This window comes from Panicum virgatum, chromosome 3N (genome assembly GCF_016808335.1).
Source record: "Panicum virgatum strain AP13 chromosome 3N, P.virgatum_v5, whole genome shotgun sequence".
In the NCBI taxonomy this organism is placed as follows: domain Eukaryota; kingdom Viridiplantae; phylum Streptophyta; class Magnoliopsida; order Poales; family Poaceae; genus Panicum; species Panicum virgatum.
The window spans coordinates 55,837,858-55,853,160 of record NC_053147.1 but is presented as its reverse complement, the minus strand read 5'-3'; the positions used below and the strand labels follow the sequence as shown (position 1 = coordinate 55,853,160).

At 43.7% G+C, this 15,303-nt stretch overlaps 1 protein-coding gene across 5 annotated transcripts; it reads right to left on the bottom strand.

Annotated features, from left to right (window-relative positions):
* Positions 1-557: 557 nt before the first annotated feature.
* LOC120666246 (U-box domain-containing protein 51-like) lies at positions 558-14,948 on the bottom strand. 5 transcript variants are annotated; one of them, XM_039946038.1, is made up of 15 exons: positions 14,863-14,948; positions 14,234-14,284; positions 13,166-13,228; positions 12,936-13,078; positions 12,628-12,862; positions 12,293-12,524; positions 12,049-12,199; positions 11,725-11,961; positions 10,790-10,839; positions 6,420-6,576; positions 6,075-6,330; positions 2,211-2,430; positions 2,006-2,129; positions 1,112-1,321; positions 558-1,006 (listed from the first exon to the last, which is right to left on the bottom strand). In XM_039946038.1, exons 3-15 carry the CDS (start codon positions 13,173-13,175, stop codon positions 596-598), a joined length of 2,436 nt encoding a protein of 811 aa, XP_039801972.1. In that variant the 5' UTR covers positions 13,176-13,228; positions 14,234-14,284; positions 14,863-14,948; the 3' UTR covers positions 558-595. The 5 variants fall into 5 exon arrangements, with proteins under 5 accessions (XP_039801972.1, XP_039801974.1, XP_039801975.1 ...); XM_039946040.1 differs by having other exon boundaries at positions 11,725-11,934; positions 14,863-14,903; XM_039946041.1 differs by lacking the exons at positions 6,075-6,330; positions 6,420-6,576 and adding an exon at positions 11,352-11,431 and having other exon boundaries at positions 14,863-14,903.
* Between the last annotated feature and the right edge of the window lie 355 nt (positions 14,949-15,303).

Genomic DNA, 15,303 nt, shown 5'->3' with positions numbered 1-15,303 from the left:
CAAATATTTGTGCTGAGTCAAGAATTCTAACCAGGGTGGACAAGTTCCTCCGCAAGGAATCTGAAATCACCATCAGTTCGCATGGTTATTGCACCTCTTAGCTTAATTCATGTGATCAGATGGAGAATTTCGGAACACTTATCAAGATACAGATCACATAATCGTACATTATACAACATGCAGTAATTATGCTAGCCCTACTAGAAGAACTGTAGACCCTGGTCTACTGCAGCCTAGGACCAAAATTATTAGGAGTAGAAATTGTAGAGACAATTAGATAGTGAAAATGACTAATTTTCATTGATCTCAATGTTACAAATATAGGGAGATTACAAGGTCACTAATTTCAGGAATTAGTGTAATCTATTCGTGCACTGTGTAACAATGAACCATGGCTGTTACCCTGACTTTAATTCCATAGCTGTTGCAATTTGCCTTAACTCCATGGCTGCTGCATTAGTGAGGGAAAATACAGATGTTTTGTAACAAAAATGACACCTGCAGCCCTGGCCAGCCGGGGCATGTCTTATTTGAAGCTTAGAAGGCCATGCCTTGTGTTGTGCTGAGAGCCCTTTATTTGTTGGATTTAATGTGCCTAGTCACCAAGCGTTTGTGGTAAGTCAAGAACAACCATCAGAATCACATTGTCAACCACTTTAACCCACCCCTCTTCGTTGAACATGTCTGCAGTTACATCCAATGCTGTAACACTCCCTTTTACTCGGGTACTCTGCACAATGAATTCATCCTTGCAGTTGTTGCCTAGCGGTGCCTTCTTCTGAGCTTGCAACGTTATGGTGACATTAAACTTGGTCTGTCGTTTAACGATGCCTTTGCTTGGGCTTGTGAAGTAGGGGCGTAGGCTGGTCGTAAAGACCCTGAAGGCAATATTATAGTACGTATTGTTGGCCAGCTGAATGGTGAATGATACGAGCTTGTTAAGCTCAAAGGGTAAATGCACTTGGAGCGGCTCAATCCCCAGCATGTCCCCCAAGTAACAGCTTATCTACCATAAAAAAGAAGATATAAATGGATTAAAACTCCCATTTATTTTTGTGTCATAGCTAATAAATAGCGATCTTGCAGTTTAAGAGAGCATATACGAGCTTACCTGGTCATTTGCATATTCAATATCATTGCTATTGTGCACAGTACAATCCATTTTGTCAAGATCACGGATTATATCCCATATATTAGGCCTCTCTATTGGATCCATGTGCACGCACCTCAACGCCAAATCAAGGCAATTAGTAACTTGTTCGTACCCAAATGGAGGGACCTTCGCTGATTTACTCCAGCTGTGCTTCCATCTTCGAAGTACCTGGCATTTTTTCACCAAATAAAGAACGGTACCAGGATAATTAGTGCATACAATCTGCATGTGAATACTGACCACAAGACCTTAAGTACCATACAGAGAACTATATCCCAGTTCTCTACAGCTTGGGGCCCAAGAAAATGGGTTCCAAGTCGTAGACAAAGGCTTTTGTGTCCAAATCATAGCAAAGTCCCAAGGAATGAGAGTAAAAACTGGAGCTTTTTCGCTATATGACATCACAATGCTATACCACACATGGTGCACAAATTCCAGGGGAGGGGATGAGAGGAGAGGCACAGAATAAGAATGGACGAGGGCTGAGAAGAGAATAGGAGAGTGAATAGGGTATGTTTGTTGCCCTATCTTAAAGAAGGCTCAGACCAAGGTGAGCAGGAGATTCAAATTTGATGAGTGCGAAAGTTGAAATATCATCACAAATTCTTCTAGGTAAAAAAAGGTCTATGATAATATAATCATCAGCAGGAATTATGGTGTGTCGCTGCATATCGTCTACAGTTCAGTGTTTGTAAATAGTAACCATCTGTGATAGTAGAAGCGGTATTCTTACAGACTGTCTATGATGTATGATATAACATTCTTAGTTACTCAAATATTACAGATTTAGAGATGGTCTTACTTCTGATACTGTAGTGAAGTGGACATATCTAGTTGCAATTTATCACTTACATTAGTAATATTTGGCTTCACCTTACTTCCAGTAACCAGTTCCATGATTATAACACCTAAACTATAAATGTCTGACTTAGCTGACATTTTTCCATGAAACCTGTATTCCGGAGCACAATATCCCCTGCATGAACATAAAAAAATTCGATGCACTATGACATAATGATAAATTAGAGAGGCAAGCGTTCTCTAAGTTTTTACTTACACGGAACAAAGACGGTCTGCACTCATAGTTCGTGATTTGTCATCAAGTCTCGCTAGACCAAAATCCGTAATCTTTGGTACCATATCATCATCTAATAATATATTGGCAGGTTTGAGATCCATGTGAATAATATGTTTTTCCTTGTGAAGATAATGCAAGCCCTCACAAATTCCATAAATTATTTGATAGCGTGTATGCCATTCAAGTCCCCTTAATTCATCTGGATAAGTAAAAGAAGAAATATGAACAGTGAGAAGTATATGGTGCTACAGTTTGCATGACCCAGAGAAACAGTGAAATCACATGTTTAATCACACAAAGACATGCATGACACTATCATTGTTGCCATCATAGCAAGCACCAAGCAGGATGTTGTATGCAAACAGTGAGAAGTCTGAGGTTTTAAAAAAGGGTGACTGTGGTATGCTGTTAGTGTGTGTGTGTGGTTGGGGTGTTGGTGTTGTCTTTTGGGTTTTCTTAAAACCCTTTCTTTCTTCTTAATATAAAAAGGGTGACTGTGGCAGGCTGTTTGGATTCTTTTAACACATTTTACTTAGTTTGTTAAACTCTCTTTGATCATACTCTTTTATTTTATCAATTGAGTGTCCTATGTAACATCATGATCCACGAAATAATATTAGCAACCATATAAGTAAATAACATATTAGTGACTTAATGAGCTAGATTGAGTTGTCACCTGTCCAGAGAACAGACAGGATATGATTGGCTTAGTCATGAGAAATGTTCGGGTTTAGTTATCTCTATATATTGTACCCCTGGTTACTCAGGGATGTTATGCTATCTATTCAACTTGATTACCTTGCTATCAGGTCCAGTCATTGATCTGCTAGTTATGGAGCTGAGTTACTACACAGTTTCCACAAAAGTAGCTATATATATCTTAAGAGCAAGTTGGTAAACCTTTTCAATAGGAGTTCTTTATTGGTGAAGAACATAAGAGATAGCAAATCTAGTTGCTTTGTCCGAGGTAGCAACCCAATCGAGGAAGAACTTTACAACTTTATATGTAACTTGGTACGAGATGTAAAGTCTTCAAATCATATACCTACAAATCTTTTATTTGTTAAGCTCATGATATAGAACAAGTTGTATGGGTGTAGAATAATAGAATTGGTGTATAATGGACTATTGTGTTGCATTGAGGCCTAGGCTAGTATATATTGGGGTACATGACTTGGAGGGCAAGTCTCTCCTATGGTATGGTAGAGTCCGGATATAATCCTAACCTACCTATTATGGAGATAACTCAAATATACTCTAATATCCCCCCGCAGTCACAGCGGGAGCACCGCAAACGGTGGGACTGGAGAAGAAGCCGAAAGTAGGAGCCAACAGACTAACATCCCCCCGCAGTCATAACGTCGATGTGCGGATGCTGCGACTGGAGAGAAAACCGGCAAGTAACTCATGCGGATGGTAGCCCTTTGTGCCGATGTCGAGGTAGCCGAGCTGTAGGGCGAGGAGCCATGGTCGAAGATGCCGTGGGTAGAGTAGCCGAGGTCGACGTAGAGCTGTTGAGGTTGCCGAAGACGAGGTAGCCGCACATGAAGCCGCGGGCGCACGAGAAGGCGCCATGGTGGTGGCGTAATGGAGAATACGCCAGAGACGAAGATGGCGATGCGTCGAGGCAGTCGTAGAGGGAGCGATGCCGAAGTCGATGCAATCAGGCCATCGGGCGACACATGCCCGAGTTTGCCAGGCTCGGGAATGCGTCGGGGATGATGGGCATGCACCGGTGTTGTCAATACCAGACGTGCAAAGCAGGATGCCCAACCAGGTGCCATCGCCAGGGGGACCAGCAGAGAAGGCCTCCACAGCGGTCGCAGGCGTAGAAGAACGGCGGGGTAGAATATGCCGACGCTGGCGACGGTTATGCTGGACGAAGCGAGGAGGAGAGCCCGAATTTTCCTGTGCAAGGCCGAATAATCCAAGCGACGCGGCGGCGATGCTCGAAGGAGATGGTGAAGAACTCGAATGGCTTGATGAAGACCATGCGCTAAGGGCACATCGACGCGTAGTCGACGAGGAGGTCGTGGACGTAGCCGGCGGCGGTGAAGATACAATGGCGGAGGAGACCACGGGTGGAACCACTGCTGCCCAAAGATGCGAAGCAGCGACATCCCTTTGTACTCAGTGAAGGAGCGCGCACGACGAGGACAAACTTCACGGGAGCCAGGTGGATCACGCACGTCGGTTGATCAGACCGAGTAGCATGAGGCGAAGCGACGGTGGGTGAAGTCGGTGAAGGCGACGAGGAGCCGGTGAAGGCCAACATGCGGACGAGGCGGCGTTGTAGGCGGCGGCGCAAACAAGCGCCCCCTAGGGTGCCGGCCATCTCGCCATGTCGCAGGGTCGGAGATGAAGAAGAGGCCGGTGAAATCGACGTCGACGCCGACGTCGAAGTAGAGGCGCAAGGTCGACGGGCGGTGGGCGACTCAATCTCGATCAGTGATCGAGTAAAAAAATAAGAGAAACTAACCAAAGAAAATAAACCAGCAGCATCTTGTGTAGAACCCCGGGGTGCACGTGGCCTAGACCCTCACCCTCTTACCTCTTTCCTTCTCTTCCCACTAGGTTCGATAACCATAGCGAGAGGGAGGGACAGAGACAGAGGGAGAGAGAGAGGGCGAAGGGGGTGGCCTGGCGGGAGGCGACGAAGACAGACAGACTGGAGCCGGTCCACGCGGCAGATTCTGCCATGGGAGCCGCACCGCCAGGGCTGAGTGGCTCCTGCCGAGGAGAGACGGTGAATCCCGCCGGGGCGGGCGGATCTCGCCAGGAGCGGCGAATCCCGCAGAGGCGGCGGCTCCCAGCTAGGAGGGAGGATCCCACCAGGAGCGGCGCCAGCGGATCCCGCCGGGGCGGGGTGGAAGCAAAGCGGCCGCCAGGGAGTCTGCCGGCGACGAGGTGGATGAGCCACGCACGGGCCCTTGCTGCCACCACGGCAGCACGGTGTAGAGCGCAGGCATCACTTGGAGGCCGCGATTGCCGGCGGCGTGGTACGGATGTGTCGTCGACGTCTCCATGGCGAATGATGAGGTACTTTCCGATCTGCTGCTGGTAGACACTACGAGGGTGGCGAACTAACGGGATCCGCCACGGAAATCGAGGAGGGCGCTGCCCCCGACAGAGATCAACATGGGTGATCTCCCAGGGGCGCGCTAGAAGTTCGTCGAGGGGGCGCTATGGAGGCGCACCGTGGAGCATGACCAGCTGCGTGAGGAAGACAGGGGCGAGGGTGGCGGCAGCGGAAGGTTTAGCCTAGGATCCCAAACCGTAATCTCGTGATACCATGTAGAATAATAGAATTGGTGTATAATGGTATGGTAGAGTCCAGATACAATCATAACCTACCTATTATAGAGATATCCCAAATATACTCTAATAACGGGGTAGACCGACAAAGGTAAATTATTGATAATTTTGACAAACCCCCGAACTTGCAAATGGGTCTTTGCAATTTTTGCAATTAAAAAGGACAGCAGCATGTAACATCATAAAAAAGAAATATCATTAGCTTTACCTGACTTTTGGATAATGGATGCAAATCCAGCCACAACTATGATGCTGTGGAAAGAAGGATTGATGATGTACACCTATGTGGACGAGATGGTGTCTTAGCATGGTTCTAATACTAAGATGGAAGCATGAGACATTTTTTAGTTTATACATGCTAAACTACAAACTACTCTGTCCCATTCTGATTTATTAGTCACTTATAATTCATCAACCTTAACTTAAACAGGTGTCCAACACGGGAAGGTGAACAGATAAATGAATGGTTAAACCATTAGGAAACACAACAGCGGATTATATAGATACTAGTAAGACAGTATAAATTACCAGTGAGATGATTCTCAAGGCTCCCTTTGCTCATATAATCAAAACAGAGCAATCTTTCCCGTATCTGCGCCATAATAATTTTTCCTTCCATTTTCATTGCCTTTTCTTCTGTATGCGAACAGTAGCCAAGAAAGCGTACAATATTTCGGTGCTTAACCATAATCAAGCTTTGAACCTCCTGATGGAACATCTTGTCTTCAATCGTATAGCTGCTGTGAAGCTTCTTCACAGCAATGACCTTGTTTTGCAGGATGCCCTGTTTAGACTCTTTGTGAGAATGGCTATTAGCTCCACAAAAGTTCAAACCTTCTATGAGGAAAGGGATCCCATAAGAAATTAATTTACCTTATACACCTCTCCGCACCCACCATTACCGATTCTCAGCTCATTAGCGAATTTCTTTGTGATGAGCTCTAAAAGTGGCAATTTTAGATTACTTGGGTCCTCCTTTCCATCAACTATACACTCCAGGACCTTGAGTTCCATATTTATGTCATCAATTCTAATTAACGAAGACATTTTGAAAATTAGTGGAATTGAAACCTATTCTTTTAGAATCTAAAACAACTGCAGTCGTACACCTAAAAACACATTTTTATATAGAATTGCAAACTCAATAGCATGGATGTAGCCTAAAAAACGCACGGTGTACTGTCAATCCATATAAATCATCTTTTAATTAAGTACATGACGCATGTACATGGCCTTGCATAGCCTATACGCTACCTGCACAGAACCAATCCAAAAGACAGTAATTCAATCCAGAAAATTCATATCTCATGTGCTAGTTCCACCAGTCACAAAGAAGTGAATATTAATCAACAATCCCTATTAAGTCAGGAGCTATGGTACTCATGTTACTCCCTCCATCCATAACTATTAGCCATTTTCTGTTTTGAAGAATTCAAGATTTACAAATTTTGACCAAAAGTTTGCCCAATTACATTTTTTTAGGCTGATTGTCAAATTACATGTGTTTAGTATGAAACGCGAAAGGGTGCCTAGCCGGATTGGTTAGGTGGTCTCAGTAGCACTCCTCAGGTCCTGGGTTCGACTCCCGGTGGGAGCGAATTTCAGGCTGAGGTTAAAAAAATCCCCTCGCCAGCCTACACGCCAAAGCACATGGAAATAGGTCCCGGCTCACCCTGGCCCGCTCTCACACGGGTTACGGTATGGGTTACGGCGCCCCTGTGTAAGGGTGGGGCAGGGGTTCGGGGGTTTTCTCGGCCTACGTGAGAGGTCTTCTTCTTACATTAATGCCTGGGGGGCGGCTTGCCCCTCGCAGGTCGAGTTTTTTTTTAGTATGAAACAAGTTACACCAGTAGATCCATATTTGCATTACATTTAAGATGATGTTTATAGCAATCGACAAAATAGTGCAAGAGAAATAATGGTCTAAATCTACTTTTGAAGCGTTCCTAATTTCAAATTTCACCTTTATATTGATGGTCAAAATCCTTGAAGACCTGTCAAGAGGTACAACCTAAATCTTAGCAATTGATTGTATGATGTTAATAGTTGATTAATATCTTGAAAAGATATATGATGTCCAGGTGTTTTCCTCCCTCCCACAAGAATTTTCGGGTCTCCATTCCAGCTATAATTGAAGCTTGACTTCATCTCCAAATCCAAAGGTCACAAGCGAGGTTAGGGTTTGGGTTGAGGGTTCACCCAACTCTGATAGGCTTAAGAGGGAAGGCCATGACTGAAGGGTGGCATGGTGGTAGAGGTGATTAGTGTGTAGGACAGGCAGGCAGAGGGGTCCACTCCATCGGACTAGCGGAGGATGGCCGTGGGTAGTTTTAGGGCGGAGGTGGCTGGAACAACAGTTGATTGAGCACCAGGAGCAGGGTATGGTCTTATCGGAGGGTTGTGTCGGAGGCTGAGTAGTGGCACATGGCATAGTGGTGGGGCCAAAGAGCTCAAGAAAGAAAAAGTGAGACTGATGGCTAGAGGTTGAAGAAGATAGATGGCCCATTGGATCTCCTTTTGATGGGAAGAAGAATGGACTGTTGGTTGGCTGAAGAACCCTTCATAATTAGAGAATTTGTATGTGGGACACTAAAAGAGTGAGCTGATACCCATCACACTCTTGTTCAAATTTGTTTGCCTCACATTAGAACAGTAAATATTCATTTCCAACAAAGAGGAGAGAGAATAGTTACAAGATGACAATGAATAAATGCTTTTGGTCCTACATGTTAGTCTCGTTCTCTCATCTCTTTCACTACCACTAACAGCTCTCTTCCTAACTCTCTCTTGGTCTTGTCTCCTTGCTAGTGGTGATGGCAATGGGCACAATAATGTTGGCTTGTTCAAATGGTGCCACCATGGCAAGGAAGTGCACCAAAATATCATTGGTGACCAAAGGCCATTAACATACAATGCTGAGCTGATGAACTTGCTACGACTTCCGAGCCATGCTAGGCCCTTCCTTTGCTCAATGGATCTGATGGGATCTAGGCCTTTATTCCTTTGCGCCTCTTAGGTGACCGCATCCGTTGTGATTTGTGCTACGAATGGAGAGGGAGAAGAACTGAGAATTTGTATCTTTATTGAATAGCCCCAAATAGGGATATCTATACACTAGGATACTACAATAGTACCCTTGACTATTATACCCTTAACACTCCCTCTCAAATGCAACGTGAATGCAATGTCGTTGCATTGAAGAGTTGATACTAAGCACTAGGCTAAATAAAAATGAAATTGATACATCCAAAGTATGAAATCAAAGACGTCATCAAAGCATGCAACTCTTGAACATGTCGATGTAGATGATCTCCTCCACAAGTGGGTATTACCTTCACAACAGTACTTCAGCAAATACTCAAGTCTTCACAAACCAGTACGCCGACTCTTCAAATATGAATCTTGCTTTGGAGACTTTAAACACAAGAATAGTGAGATGTATCAAACAAGCCAAAGGTAGAAAGCACCACTGCAAGATGGCAAGTGGTGAGACAGGAAGGTCATCAAGACAAATAGACCGCCATTGATCATGACATGGAGAAAGACAGCTCCAAAAGGGACCGAGAGGGCATTATCGCACCACAATGATGATGACGAAATTAGCTAAATCGACGGGACTCAGCTAACCATAAAATGATAAAAAGAAGATTCACTGATTTGACAATGGATTAGTAGACATGCACGGCTTTGACGAACTAGAAAAATATGTGGACTTGGATTTTTTTTTTTGAAGAAAACATGTGGAGTTGGATTGATACTGCTAGAACTGTCATGACATAGATGCTAACTAGAGACAAGACAAGAACACTTGATATAGTAGTCGATACTAGCAGCAACACTAAGATAGTAAGCAAGCAGCATAAACGACGAGGCGGTGCGACGGACGGCTCCGTGACCAGTGGAGATGAGGATGGGCCGCCACGAGCTGATGGCCGCGATGGGCGGCTCCATGACTGACGGGTGGACGACGACGGCGACGAATCGACGCCGGGACGAGCCGCAACAGGTGGAGGAGAGGACGGTGGCGGCGGATCCATGACGGGCAGGGTTGCTGCTCCCCTCCTACGACTGGACAGACTACAGAGATGAGATCTTGTTGCTGCTACTACGACACAACTAAAAAAAGGAAATGGGTTTGGGGCTGGAGATGCTGCCCCCAGGAGCGAGACGAAGCTCCCAGGGGCAGTGCAGCGGCGACGACAAGGGTGGCGGCTGGATCTCAGAGAACTTGATCTGATTCCATGTTACGAATGGAGAGGGAGAAGATCTGAGAATGTGTATCTTTATTGAATAGCCCCAATGGGGATATATACATGAGAGCACCCAAACCCAAGACATTAGGATATTACAATACTACCCTTGACTATTATACCCTCAACAATTTGAACCCTCACCACCCGCCTTTATGGCTGGTGTTGTGCTTCAATGAATGGAGGGTACATGGATATGGGACAACCCTTGTTGGGGTAGGGTGGAGAAAGGAGGGAGAGATAAAGGACAGGAGTGGTAAGGGAGAGGAAGGGAATGATAAGCGAGCCCGAAAACCGAAAAAGAGACATATACCATCTCTCTTAGCTAGAAACAATTAATTTATTGTATGGTATCTTGGAGACACATCTACATATTGTCATCCAGCAGCCAAAATCATTGAACATAATAGTGTACTCCAAGCCAAGCCACACTTTTTTTGGTCGTGTCCTTTGAAAAATTTCCTTTATGGTTATTAGTAGTGACAAACTTGGATTCTGTGGTCATGCAATGCATGGTGAACATTGCCTTTCATATCACTTTTCTCTTTCTAAATCCACACCATAAAGTTTGTGAATTCATTTTAGTTTAAATTTACTGTTACATTTACAAAATGAATTATAATCCAAAATTTTAGTTCTTTCCATATTTATATGCATAATTAGGCAAATACAGAATATTTCATTTTTAAAGCCATGTGCTGATATTTTTTTAGATAATGGGGATAATGTTCCAGCTTCAGACCCCTTCGTAGAAGGGAGATCTGTCTGCAACTATTACAAACAAACTCTAAATTTATGCCAAATAATGGTTCAATGTTTTTGGCCAATACGCTCCCAAGGGCTAATTGATAACCATGTATAATCTGAGATAGCAAATCATGATTGAATAATATTGAAAAAGAGAACGCCTCATATCATTCTTTCAACAATATGTTCGATATCACTAAAAGCATCATATAGTTCAAACATTCCTTACAAGAAGTATTTGCCTACCTGTGAGTGGAATCTTCACCCACAGATAGTTCCACGACTCTTTGATCAACCTGCAATTCAAAATATGGAAATAAGATAAATCACATCTGTTTTGCATATAAAGTTGAAATATAAGAAAAGAGACAAATAATCAAAGTTTCACAGGTATTGCCAAGAGTCTGAGTATTAAAAAAAAAAACTGGACGGGAAGGTGCAGACTGCACCCACGCTTTGATTTAAGAAGATGCAAGAGTTGAACCCAGGCTGGCTACTTGAGATCACGCTCTGCTAGCTGCTAGCCCGCGAGAGTGCTCATGAGTCTGAGTATTTTAATCCAGTATCTTCAGTGATTGATGTTTTTTTCTTGTCTTGGTGATTGTTTGTTGCTGGCTCATCCAAGGTTCATTACTCTTGGCACTGTCGTACACTAGTTATTGGTGACACTGTGACTGTTTACAAAATATCATTCCTGCTAACCACAACAATTTCTACATGGACGCTCATGACCTTGGGCATGCCGAAGTATCACCAAAAGATGAAAAAAGGTTTGTTTGAAGAGAAGCACAGAAGATCAGAAACCTACCACCATCGTAGGCCCCCAAACCAACCAGTTCCTGACCTTGGCATGCCACGACTGCCTTCCGTCTTGCCACCCTCGACATCCTGCTGCCGCAGTGTGAGCCGAGGAGGAAGGGTAGCAGTAACAGGAGATAGTGCAGATCAAAGAATAGCAATGTGGGGTGGTAAATTATACTATACAATATTGCCAACGCATGGGACTATACATTTTTGGGTACATGCTAAAGTTCACAGTTGAATGAGAGGTCTTTTGTATATCTATTTTTTGATGTGGATATGGCATATGGCTGCTATAATTGCTACAGCAGGTGGTTATAATGCCCTTACCACAACACAAATAGGGAAATTCGTCATATGCTACTAGTGATCATTATTACCTTGTCATGAAGGTCATCTTCCATCCAATCAATAGTATTGTCAATCTCATTCAGAGCATAGATTACATCGACTATATCAGGCCTTTCATGTCTGTCCTCCTCCACGCATCTGAATGCTACCTCCATGCACTTCTTTACTTGATGGCAGCATAGTTCTAGTCGAGAACCACTAAATGTTTGCTGCAGCCTTTTGCTCCAATTTTTTACAGTCTGTGGAATCCGAACAATAAGGAATGGCTGATGTTATAGAAATATGAGACGTAGCATAGAATTTGTTAAACAATGACCATTTACCCAGTTAGAAATGGAGAGAGCATTTCTTACCAAATCGACAAATTGTTGGGGAGATCTGTTAGAAATTCTGATGTAGTCGGCACGTCCTGTCAACATCATTATGATTACGGCACCCAAGCTGAACATATCAAACTCTTTTGACACAGTCCCACCGTGTATGTATTCTGGTGGACAGTATTTACTGCATGCCATTAAACACAACTAATTGGAATAAAGTAGCAAGCTCTTTGGTTGTTTATAAAAAGGTATGATTCGTTCACACCACGAAACTTACAGTGTTTCAGGGTCTCTGTCCCAGATGTCCGCTAAATAATCTTTACCAAAAATCTTAGAGTAACCAAAATATGCAAGTTTCGGCGTCATGTTCTCATCCAGAAGTATACTACGTGGATTTAGGTCCAAATGATAAATAGGTTCTTTCTGTCTCTCATAAAGATAATATAAAGCCTCACAAATCCCCTGAATAATTTTGTAGCGTGTGTGCCAGTCAAGTCCTTGACATTCATCTGCAAAAGGTAAAGGAAGAGAGAATGGATGAAATGCAAATACACAGGTCTTTTTCTTTCTTCACATAAATAATAAAATTCTTGAATTGGAGCACCACGGTACCAGAAATATATGTTTGGAGGCTGTCACTATACAAGTACTCGAAGCAAAGCGCTCTATTTGTCTGTTGGCTATGAACTGCATCTCCATTATCTTCATAGCAATAGCTAAGGAGTCGAACAAGGTTTGGATGCTTGAGCCGGCTAAGTTTATGAAACTCCTTGATATGCTCATCGTCAAGTCCTAGTAGATCGAAAAGCCTCGTCACAGCAATCAATTCTCCATTTGTAGTCACTCCCTATTCAATATCTATTTATAAGTATTGGCTACAGATTGATTTTTTAAAAAATTGTTACTACCGATAATAGTACCTTGTAAACAACTCCAAGCTCGCCCCTACTTATTTCTTGGCTCTGGGAGAAATCATTCGTCATTTGCCGTAATTCTTCAAACGATAGATCTTTTGGTTCCAAAGTTAGATTTTTGCATCGTTTTACTACTGCTTTTGTTTTTGCTGCAGGTATAAGTATAAAAACCATCTGCATAAGAAAATTACCATACCACAGGTAAATTCATAGGAGTGAGTAACAGACAACATTACCAACTGCCATCTCTAGTGATCCTCCTCTGCCATTAGCTTAGTGACCATCCAAATATCTGGCTCCTGGATGCACATTTCAAAGAATAACAACAGTAAATAGTTACTATGTGTTAGGGTCCGGGATGCAGATGACTGAGCGGATGTCTAATCCGTGGTAGCAGCACGGTTCAAACTGAAAGGTATGCTGAAATTGGTGCGTGGAAAAGGGTACACAGGTTATAACCTGAATGTTAGGCAGATATATCATTGCACAACAAGACATAGCCGGAAGAAAGCAAGAAGCAATACTCTGCATCTGCAATGCTGGGTCCTTGACGGGAGAGGGGAGATATCGAGAACTCGATTAGAGAAAAATTAGGAACCAGCACTTGAAATATAACCGTCCAGTGAGCAGGCATGCTTTTTTCACCGGTTGATCAAATTGAAACAGCTTTGCGCAGTGCCAACCGCACTACCGCAGCCATGGAGTCGGTCATAACTAGGGGTAGAACGTCCGTATGGTATGCAATTCAAATAAAATCTTGAATAATAAAGAACAAAGTGCAAAGTTTCCACAATAAGGATGTCCCAGCTGATAAATAGAAATTACAAAATATTTAAAGGAAATTCTATTTAATTTTAGCCTTAATTTTGCGTTCCTTCATGGTTGGAAGCACTTGAATGTCACTATTTGAACTTAATTGCTCAGAAAAAAAATGTAAACAAGCAATCGTTAGGTATTTGTTCCCCTCTTATTTCTCAACTTAGATAATACATCGAGGGAACACACTCTCAACACTGCAGTTGCTACAGGAAGAATTGGCACAAAACCACGTCCGTGGTTCTTTGTTTCAAGAAGCTTTATGGAAAGTTGAGCAAGACTTCACTTTTCTGAACCTTTAATCTCTATACATATCATCACCATCAGTCCATCACTGAACTTGAGAGGGATGAGGACACATTTCAGTGCGCTGAGAAACCGCTGGGGCAAAATCTCTGCTTCTCATTTATCAAAGATCTATGAGCAGCGCAAAGCCACCAACTGTACAACGTGGAAATCAGAAATTGGGATTTGGGGAGTCCCCTCACCTGCAGAGAGTTGCTCGCCTGCGCCGATTGCCGGCCTGGCCGCTCCCAGCCAAGGTTAACCTAACCGGTGGGAACCGGTCCGGTTTGACCGGTTACCGGTCAAACCGGTCCGGTCCGGTTCCGGTTCCGGCCGGTACCCAACCGGCCAAAATTCAAATTTTAAATTTGAATTCAAAAAATGAAAAATTCCCAAAAAATTCCTAAAAATACTTCAAGGTGTGATGAATCTAATGGTGTCAAATTTTCTCAAAAATTCATTCATTTAGTATAGTTTGTGGGAATTTAAAGTTAAATCAAAAAAGAAAAAAGAAAAATATGGGCCGGCCCATGAAGGCCCACCGATCAAACCGGTAAAACCGGCCGGTAAACCGGTCAAACCGGTCGGTAAACCGGTAAAACCGGCCGGTAAACCGGTTGCACGGGAGCATTTGAATTTCAAACCGGTCAAACCGACCGGTAAACCGGTAAACCGGTCGGAACCGGTTGCACGGGAAAATTTGAATTTATTTGAATTTGGATTTGAATTCAACCGGTTTCCACCGGTTACCGGCCTAACTGGTCCGGTAAACCGGTACCGGAGGGCGGCGGTAACCGGTTTCCGGTTGGGAAATAAAACCTTGCTCCCAGCCCAGAGCTCGCGTGCCGTCCTCCTCGCGACTCACCGGGCACCGGCTGGGAGCTCGACTGCCGCCTGGGGAGTGGGGGGTGAGGGACAGGGAGTCAATTTGGGGAGACGCCCTGTTGAGGTGGAACTGAAAGAGACGGGGCACCGAGCGACAGCGAGAGTTGTAGGGCATGCCATTTTCTTATGGGATCCCTTTTCTTATCGGATTGAGGGCATGTGGTCACTGCAAGTCCCCGGATAAACCACTCCTGTCTACTTCATCCATCCATCGTAAAACGAGGTTATTTTCTAAATAAACAAATATGACTAACTAGTTGACACTTTTAATAGTTGACACTTTTTTCGAGTAGTAGGAAAAGGACCGTATTAGTTAAGTGCGTGTGCTTTTTGCAGGTGTTTGATTTGAATATGAGGTGATTCCTAAATCGCTCAAGATTCAAATCTC